The sequence below is a fragment of the Podarcis erhardii genome (genome assembly GCF_964252035.2).
Source record: "Podarcis erhardii genome assembly, chromosome: 6".
NCBI lineage: Eukaryota > Metazoa > Chordata > Lepidosauria > Squamata > Lacertidae > Podarcis > Podarcis erhardii.
Window position 1 is genome coordinate 97,154,975 of NC_138510.1, and position 10,259 is coordinate 97,165,233.

Below are 10,259 nucleotides of genomic sequence, written 5' to 3' on the forward strand. Positions count from 1 at the left end.
CCAACCCCCTGCCAAGCAGTTTTCAGTTGGTTTTATCCATCTAAGTACTTACTATTCAGACAGATCCATTGAAATTAGTGGACCTAAATAAGTCATGCCCATTAATTTCAGTGGGTCTACTCTGATCATGGCTAACGCTGGATACAGATGACACTGGGCTGGGTTTTTATTTTTAAAATGTTGCATAACACTTTTGTAGCTCATAAATGAAAAAAGTTAATGTTTGGAATGCTCTGTCCCACGAGACTAGGGCCCTAAAGAACTTGATTTCCTTCCGCAGGGCCTGTAAGACAGAGCTATTCCGCCTGGCCTTCAATTTGAATTAGCCTGATCCTCTATTCCCTTTTCCCTTTCCTTTTTTTATGAAGAAACCCTTCTGGAACCCCACATTTAAACTCTTCCCTGGTCTCCTGCTGGCCCTAGTAGGACCAACTTGGCCAGTTAGCCCTGGTGATCATTTGATGTGTACTAACTGGGGGTTTTTTCCTTAAAATGACCCCTGAATTTCTGAATTTTATTGACGTTGATGCTGCATTTATGTTGTATTTTATGCTGTTTTTAAGTCATATTTTAATCAACGTTTTATATTTGCTGTTAGCTGCCCTGAGCCCGGTTTTTAAACCAGGAAGGGCAGGGTATAAATAAATTATTATTATTATTATTATTATTATTATTATTATTATTATTAAATGCACATAAATCAGAACTCTGTAAAAACTGCTTAGAGACCATGTTCAATACAGATGCCTAGACCTATATAAGCATATTTTTATTTTATTTTATGCCAGGGGCAGGTAATCTATGGCCCTTCATGTGTTGCTGAGAAGAAGAAGAAGAAGAAGAAGAAGAAGAAGAAGAAGAAGAAGAGGAGGAGGAGGAGGAGTTTGGATTTGATATCCCGCTTTATCACTACCCTAACATTCCCCTTTCCCTTCCTCCCCCACAACAAACACTCTGTGAGGTGAGTGGGGCTGAGAGACTTCAGAGAAGTGTGACTGGCCCAAGGTCACCCAGCAGCTGCATGGGGAGGAGCGGGGACGCGAACCCAGTTCACCAGATTACGAGTCCACCGCTCTTAACCACTACACCACACTGGCTCAGAGCTACAGCTTCCATCACCCCTGACCTCTGGCCAGGCTGGCTGGACCTGGTGAGAGTTGGAGTCCAACAACATCTAGAGACCCCTATTCCCCTTATAGAGCTGCATTTCTCAGAGTGGTTTAACACCGAATCCCTCTTCCCAAGGAACTCTGGGAAATGTAGCTCTCTGAGGGGAATAGGGGTCTCTCTTAACAAAATTACAATTCCCGTGATTCTTGCAGGGAAGCTGTAACTGGTTGGTGGTATGGTAGTGCTTTCAAAGTATAGTGCAGATGGGGCCTAAATAAACAACCAAATGTCAGTTCTCTTTCCAGTTAACAGTGAGAAAAATCAACAGATCTTCTTCATTGACCTCATTCCTGATCGTAAGAAACTTACCACATTACCACTTACCAGTGATAACATATCTGCTCTTGGCATCACTGCTTTTAGGGACCAGCACCTCCTTCTCCTCCCCTGGCCGGAGCAAAGAGCTGATCCTCAGCTTGTAATAATCCACCTCTGTTGAAGGATTCTCCCACTCCACTTCCAGGGAATTATCTGTCTCTTCTGTCACCCATATAGCACCAATGGCAGAGACCTCTAGAAAAGAGAGAATAATCGAAAGCAAAGCTAAAACAGCACATTATTACAATCCATCCCCTTGCTCTCTAAGGAATAATTATAACAGAACTTTGGGTGTAAGGCACTTGCTTAGATGAAAGGCAGATAGGGAAAGGGAGGAATTTGGGCCAGCAGTTTCCCCATTAACTCCTAAGAACACAAGAGCCCTGTTGGATCCAGCTGGATGCCTTTGGGAAGTCCGCAAACAGGACTTGAGTGCCATAGAACTCTTCCACACTTGGGCTTCCCCTCAGCTGGCATTCAGAGAGATGCATGGCCTTCAACAGTGAGGTGAAACTGTAGCCGCCGTCTGAATTGCCCTAAACTCTATTTAAAGCCATCTATGGTTTTTGCTGCTATGTCTTGTGGTAGCAGATTCCATAATTTAACCATTATGCACTGTGTGAATATGTACTTTCTTTGGACTGTCGTGAATCTTCCAACATTCGTCTGCATTGGATACTCCTGGGTTCTTGTATTGTGAAAGAGGAAGAAAAACTTCTCACTCTCAACTTTCACTGTGTTGTGCATGGTTTTATGCACTTCCGTCATAGTACCAGGTCAGACATTATACCAAAACTATGGTTTGAGTTTAAACATGCATAACAAGCAAGCCACTGTTTGTTGCTATGGTCTGCTTTAAGTTTTTGTTGGGAGTGGCACTCCAACTCTAGGTGCAGTGCTTTTCCAATTTAGACATCGTACCAAATAGTAATGAGCACAAATCATGGTTGGTAAACTGACTTCAAACCATAGTTTTCAGCTGTAGTTTGTCAGCTAATCACCAATCATAATCTGTAAATTTCAACACCACATCAAAATCATAGCAATCTTTAAGCAAGGTTGGAGTCATGCCTGAACTGAATCGCTTTTTCAAAGTTTTCCCTTTGCAATCTGCTGGTGTGAACCAAGCACCACATAATTTGGGACTGCTTTTAGTGTTCTTACCTGTGCTGGCTTGCAGGAGTTCTGGGTCACTGGCAATCCCCTTCTTTACATTGCGGAGAGTAATAATATACTTTGTACCAGGAAGAAGACCCAGAATCTCATAGGTGATTTGATCTTTGGACACTCGCACTTGCTTCACAGAGGCTTCATACCCAACAGGAAAGTAGCTGATGAGATAACCATCCACATCCACCACCTTATCCCAGCCAATGGCCAGAGAATCTTCTGTGGTCTTGAGGACTCGTGCATTCTGGGGAGCAAGCACTGGAGGGGGAGAAGAGGGCATCATCATTCAAAGGGATGAAATAGTGAGTTCAACAAGAGTATATTCCCCAGTGCTGTAGACTGTCACTGTATTACATTCAATAATAGGAACCGTGTGCCAAGTTGGCTTTGTGAGTCAGAAAGTGAAATGAGGGTTTGCAGTCTAGTAAAATCTAGCAACTCTTAAGCTGCACTGTCAGTTTTTCCACATCCTCATGCAAAAATAGATAAAATGTGGGAGATCAGTAATTGGCTCTCCCAGTGTTTTCATTTTCTATTAGCAAATTACAGAGGTTATATAGATTTTTCAAAATGCAGAGACACACACAAAGAAGAAAATGCAAGGTAAGCCAGAAGCCAGTAATGTGTGTGTGATCATCCGTGTGCATTACTACATCCCTGTGGTTTAGTTCATGGTGCTATAGGCTGGAACGTTGACAACACAACCTTAACTTTACATGCTTTTGTATCGCCAGCCCACTTGGTTAAATGTCTTGGCCACCAACTCCATAATTTTGTAAATGGCACCGTAATTTAAAGTCACAATAAAGCAGTAGTCAACGTCATTGCTTTGAAGCTTTTGCAGTATGAATGCAGAGCTGTGACCACAACTGAAGTTCTGCTGCTATGACTACAGCTGAAGACAATGCCAGTATTTGAAGCCTGAGCTAGCAGCAAAAAAATCAGTCTCGAAACATCTCTTGGTGGTTGATACTGAAGCAATTACCAACAAATCACACATACAATATGTGTATATTGTAAACACATTACTGTTCCTGGCTTTCTGCCCTTCTCTCATCTCATCAAGCCAAGCCTGGCATTGCAAGAACAGGTAGATGATCAAGATGCTACTTTTAAGAGTTTTACAGTCTGGCTACAGCTCCTAGTTTGCACACACAAAATAGTGCCTAAAATGTAGTATATTTTCCTTATTCCTGGTGATAAATTAATGGTTATTCTGTGGTATGGAGAATTGCAAATGTTATCTAAATTGGCAATAATTTAACACATTTGGGACAAAAATCAATTGCTTAGGTAATGATCATGACATCAAGTAGAATGATAAATAATTTTAATTTGCATTCATGGGTGAGATTTTCCCTTGAAACAAATTGGGTTTCTTATTTCCCCTTTTCATTACTGCCAGTTAAATGTTAGCATTGCCTAAACTTACAAATTCACTCCGTTATAGTGTTCATGCAAAGAGGAGACTCTGCCCGTTCCTCAGTTCATGTTACAGGTAGGTTTTACAAGTTTGGACAAAGCATCGTTCCCAACCTTTAAAGGAACGTGCAGAAGCTTTGAATGTAGTGAAGCAAGAAGTGGAGACAATGCAAAGAGAGTTGTTTTCATAGATGAACAGGATGGAGGAGGAAAGAAGAAAAATAGTTTGGGGCCAAACCTGGATTTGTGTCACTGAATCCTTTTAAAACGGTGGTGAGGAGGGTTTAAAAGGCAGCAAGCAGAGCAGGGTAGCTGAACTACACTGCTTCTGCCCCAAAACTGTTTATTACAGCCACTCTGAGACAGATTGGAACCACATTTGAGTGAAAAATAACCAAAAACAGTTTGGAATGAAAACACATGAGTTCAGTTCCTCCCCCCTGCTGCTGCCCAGCCATGCAGCACTTTTAATCACCTTCCTCACATCTCTGCAATTGAGTCCCATGGCCATGATACCTAGTTGTGCTCTCGCTTCTCCTGTCTGAGCCTCCCCCTTTTGCTGCCCAGCACAGAGCAGGTCGTTCTTGGTTGACCCAATTGGTGCAATACTGAGTTAAGGACAGGTAGGACAACACCAAAGGTTGAGCAGAGGGGCGGATGATCCAGAGAAAGGGGCCACCGATTTGCATGGTTCTTGTGTCACCTGTGAGGTGGGGGAGAGGCTGGGCAGTCCAAGGCGGGAGGAAAGGAGGTGGGGGGAGCTGCAGGGGGGCACACATGTGAAAGAGATGGTCCCAGAGAATCTCCTCTGTCCTCTCACCCACTGTCTCCAAGGACAAGGAGGGAGCAGCAGAAGAAGCCGTGCAGGAGAAGTTCCCGGTTGCTTGAGTGCACCATGTCAGAAGTGGGGTTTTATGTGGGCTGGAGGAGGCATGGCGCACAGTTTCTCCAACTGCTGGGACCAGAGCACAGGTCTGAAGAAGGAGGTGCTCAGCTATTTCCTTTAGCAGGAGCGGTGTGTGTGATTCTTGCACCTTGGGAGCTGATTATAATTGAGTGCTTTGCCAATAAAGAAAGAAACTTCCAATTGTGTGTCTGCCTCCGGGGAGGGGGGATGGGTTTGCTCAGGACAGACTGCAACCTTAGGCTTGCTCCTTAGGCCACTTCTACCTGTTCAGCAATTAGTACCTGTACCAACAACCTGGGCATCACCAACAACATATCAAATATAGCAGACCATCCAATGGGCTCTAAGCTGTATCCAGTATGATTAAACCAGAAATGATGCAAGTCATAATTCCAATTATTTGCTCCCACCTAGAACCTATGGTACTTCAGTTATGTGCCTATGTCCTCTGACATATCCGTGTCTAATGGTTGGAAACAAGCAACTCATCTCTCAGACCCCACATTAACAAGAGCCTTGGTTCTTGTCTCTAAGACCAGTGGAGGCTCTTGTGCTAGAGCAATAGGGGCTAGAGCAATCTGTCAAAGAGGTAAAAGGTAAAGGTAAAGGGACCCCTGACCACCCGACCAGAGTGGCCGACTCTGGGGTTGCGGCGCTCATCTCGCTTTACTGGCCGAGGAAGCCGGCGTACAGCTTCCGGGTCATGTGGCAAGCATGACTAAGTCGCTTCTGGCGAACCAGAGCAGCACACGGAAACGCCGTTTACCTTCCCGCCGGAGCGGTACCTATTTATCTACTTGCACTTTGACGTGCTTTCGAACTGCTAGGTTGGTAGGAGCAGGGACCGAGCAACGGGAGCTCACCCCGTCACAGGGATTCGAACTGCCGACCTTCTGATCCACAAGTCCTAGGCTCTGTGGTTTAACCCACAGCGCCACCTGCATCCCTCTGTCAAAGTGAATAGCAAGCAAATATATACCCCCCCCACTCTCAAAGCTGCATGCTCTTTCCTGCCCCCCATGCATTTTGTATGATACTTCCATTTGAATTTAGAGGGGCTCCTGAAGGCATTTCTGTCAATCTCCTGTTCTCTGGCTAATCAGCTCTCTGCATCACTCAGCCCACCCCAATCCAAAAATATTGCTAAGGCAAAGAGATCCTTGTTGCTTTATTAATTTACTGCTCTTAATGAGGAGTCTTGATTTCTGTGTTTCTAGTTTATCTCTCTCTTCATTCCACACACACCAATCTTACAACAAATATTCCTCATATTAATATGGAATTAATGAACAGTAAGAAGCATAACTGGTAAGCAGTCAGCCTAGAACATAATAGGATCTCTACAAAGTGTTGTGCCTAACCAAGGCTGTTCATAATATGTACATTAAAGTTAATTTTTATTAACATAAAACAAATTAATCCAGCACCAAAACCCAATTCCACACTGTGCACAACATGAATTTTTCATATGAATGTGCAATGTATGCTGTGAACATTTTCCATCGCTTATCTTGAATTGCCAAATCTGGGTTTTGCTTCATTTTGTAAGGAGTGGTGAGTGAGTAAGGAGTGGTTGAGCTTCAGTTCAGGATCCAAGTTTCTCCTTTCCATTTCCCCTCCAACAGTAAACCAGCGTCCCACACCCCCTGAACATGCTCAATCATATGCCTCGTTTGGGGAAAAGGGTTCCCCTCACCTGGGGGGGGGGGTTTGCAGAGGGGTAATGTTTTATATATTTCATCAAACCTTCCGGTTCCCCCAAGCCTGCTTCATATGCGTGGATGGCTATATCAAAACCAGCCCTTGGAGAATGGAATTCACTGTTCCTAATGGATTGTGACGGTGTGCTTCCAATCATCTTCCTATCATGGCATCACAACGCAACAGGGCTTTGCAGATATGGGGTGTCTCGATTCTTAAAGGCTCCCACTAAATCAGGGGTAGGCAAGGCTTACTGGGCGTGGACCGGATCACTCCCGTGGAGATACTCCGTGGGCTCGGCCAGTACAGCGCGATGCCGGAAATCACATCTGTGCATGTCCACGGTGCCGGAAACCGCTTCCGCGTATGCTCAGACACCGAAAATCGTGCCTGTGCGGAAGCAATTTTCTGTGTCTGGGCATGCGCAGAAGCTTTTTCCGGAGCCACGGAAGAGAGGCATCATGCCGCACTGTGCCGGTTTAGCGCAGTGCATGGGGACTCGCCGAGTGGGCGGCTCGGTTCAGGGGCGGCTCGTGAGCCAGTTAAATGGCATCTGTGGTCCGCTTCCAGCCCATGGGCCTTAGGCTGCCAACCCCTGCTCTAAATTATATGATCTGCTACCTCTCCCTTCTTATGTGCCTCCATCCAAAAAAGTGCTTGTGTCTTACCTTTAGAGCAGTCAAGCCCAATGAAGCCGTCCTCACAGTAACACTCGCCAGTGTCACAATATCCATTCCCACTGCAGTCGTTGGGGCACCTCTTCTCACTGCAGTCCTCACCAATAAACTCCTTGTAGCAGTGACATACGCCATTCACACAGACCCCATTTCCACTGCAATTCTCAGGACACAGGAGCCGGCTGCAGTCCTCGCCAGCATAACGTGCATTGCAGATGCATCGGCCACCAACACAGCGCCCGTTACCATTGCAGTTTCCTGGGCAGGTAGGGCGGGAGCAGTCCTGGCCTTCCCAGCCTTCGTCACAGTTGCAGGCACAAATCTCTTGGATGAAAACTCCGTGGCCGCTGCAGGATGAAACTTCTGCCCAACATGAGAGACAGAACCACAAGAAGCAATAAGGGAGACAAAAGAGCCAAAACTAGAAAGACAACAAACACGAAAAGCATCCTAGTAAGAGCACAACCATGGAGTTACCAATTGCTATATGCTGGTGGCGCTGTGGGTTAAACCACAGAGCCTAGGGCTTGCCAATCAGAAGGTCGCTGGTTCAAATCCCTGCAACAGGGTGAGCTCTCGTTGCTTGGTCCCTGCTCCTGCCAACCTAGCAGTTCGAAAGCACATCAAAGTGCAAGTAGATAAATAGGTACCGCTCCAGCAGGAAGGTAAACGCCGTTTCTGTGCGCTGCTCTGGTTCGCCAGAAGCAGCTTAGTCATGCTGGCCACATGACCCAGAAGCTGTGTGCGGACAAACGCCGGTTCCCTTGGCCAGTAAAGCGAGATGAGCGCTGCAACCCCAGAGTCGTCCGTGACTGGACTTAACAGTCAGGGGTCCCTTTACCTTTACCTTACTTGTGAGGATTTCCCCCTTTTTTTCAGGGCCTATATTGGGTATATTACCCTGAAATCCTGCGTATTTTGTACACTTTGAGGGAAGTTTAAAGTGCATGGCAGACGCTATACCATTAAAGCCCACTGTTCCAGTACAAAAACTGTGACGCAGTAAGCTGAATCCATCCGACACCCATATGAGAGGCCACCCAGAGTTCAACAAGTCTTCTGGCTTTACTGCTTCCCTGAGGCTGCAAAAACATGGAGTGGGGGGAGATTGTCAACCACCCAAAAGGCCACAAAACAGAACTAGTGGGCTGCATTTGACTTAGCCAGTCACAAGTTGTGGTCATCACTCATGGTTCTTACCTTGGGCTCTGCCACAGCACCTCTGAGGACCACAGATCCCCCTCAGATGTCGCACTTCCAACTCTATCTTCTCCAGCCTTTCCAACAAAGCCTTGAGCTGGCCTAGAAGTTCACAGTCACCTTTGGGAGTCTGCAGCCGAATGTTGTGCCTGAATATAATATTTTGCTCCTCACCCTCATGCATTTCACCGGTCGACAGCAGTGTGTGACTATCATCTTGGAGGGGACGTGGGTCTGGGTCCACTTGGATCTGAGAGGACTTAGGCACGTCAATCTTGTATGAGTGACTGAAGGAGATCTGACTTTTGCCAGAGCAGTTTTCTGGTTGAGTCGGCAGCTGTGCCAGAGCTCCCTGGAGAGGGTAGTGCAGCAGAACCCCCAGAAGGAAATTCCAAAAGATCATCTTGTTTCTGTTATTACTACGAAATGCGTAAGGCTAATTTGGAAAGAGCAAAAGTAGTGTTATTATGAAAGCAAATACTCCAGGAAAGGTATCATCCAGACAGCCCTTTTCTGGGAATTCATAGTCTGACAGCTGATCTACACATAGAATCATAGAATCATAGAGTTGGAAGAGACCACAAGGGCCATCGAGTCCAACCCCCTGCCAAGCAGGAAACACCATCAGAGCACTACTGACATATGGTTGTCAAGCCTCTGCTTAAAGACGTCCAAAGAAGGAGACTCCACCACACTCCTTGGCAGCAAATTCCACTGTCAAACAGCTCTTACTGTCAGGAAGTTCTTCCTAATGTTTAGGTGGAATCTTCTTTCTTGTAGTTTGGATCCATTGCTCCATGTCCGCTTCTCTGGAGCAGCAGAAAACAACCTTTCTCCCTCCTCTATGTGACATCCTTTTATATATTTGAACATGGCTATCATATCACCCCTTAACCTCCTCTCCTCCAGGCTAAACATGCCCAGCTCCCTTAGTCGTTCCTCATAAGGCATCGTTTCCAGGCCTTTGACCATTTTGGTTGCCCTCCTCTGGACCCGTTCCAGTTTGTCAGTGTCCTTCTTGAACTGTGGTGCCCAGAACTGGACACAGTACTCCAGGTGAGGTCTGACCAGAGCAGAATACAGTGGCAGTAAGGTCATGCAATGTAGCTTTTCCTGGACAGTCCAGCCCTGCAGACAGTTGAACTCTCATTGGCACATAGGCTGAAGGCTATCCTAACTAAACCCCTTTGTTGACAAACTAGATTACTACATGTGTGGAGCAATTTTTGGATTAGAGTTTCCTGCTTACCATCTGATGAGATGCATTCAGCTGCTTCAGATGAACAATGTTCCAAAAGGACATTGTGGGCCAGTTACCAAGTGGCAATTAAATGCTACTTTAAATTTTGAGCTTTGTACAACTATCCATAATTTGATTTCGCTATAGTCATTATGCCAGTAAAGACTTTTGAACTTATTTCTAGTTAACCAGAGAACTACAAGGAATAAATTAATTTTGAAAGGTTCTCAGGTCAGGAACCCAAAAGTACCTCCCAACCAAAGAGGCTGACCAGTGTATTGTGTGTCTTATAGCACACTCCTATGAATCCTTATTCCCTAGTGCCTATGTTAAGAATTAGGGACGCAGGTGGCGCTGTGGGTTAAACCACAGAGCCTAGGACTTGCTGATCAGAAAGTTGGCAGTTCGAATCTCTGCGACGGGGTGAGCTCCCGTTGCTCGGTCCCTGCTCCTG

At 45.8% G+C, this 10,259-nt stretch overlaps 1 protein-coding gene across 1 annotated transcript in view; it reads right to left on the bottom strand.

Moving 5' to 3' along the window:
• Window positions 1–9,868, bottom strand: part of TNN (tenascin N) — a gene marked incomplete at its 5' end in the record, with an annotated part of 33,836 nt that extends 23,968 nt beyond the window's left edge. Inside the window, 5 exons of the mRNA XM_081866512.1 lie at window positions 1,495–1,683; window positions 2,653–2,916; window positions 7,357–7,728; window positions 8,566–8,917; window positions 9,815–9,868. Of these exons, the coding sequence (XP_081722638.1) occupies window positions 1,495–1,683; window positions 2,653–2,916; window positions 7,357–7,728; window positions 8,566–8,917; window positions 9,815–9,868 (1,231 nt within the window). The remainder of the gene's footprint in view (window positions 1–1,494; window positions 1,684–2,652; window positions 2,917–7,356; window positions 7,729–8,565; window positions 8,918–9,814) is intronic.
• Window positions 9,869–10,259: the final 391 nt, after the last annotated feature.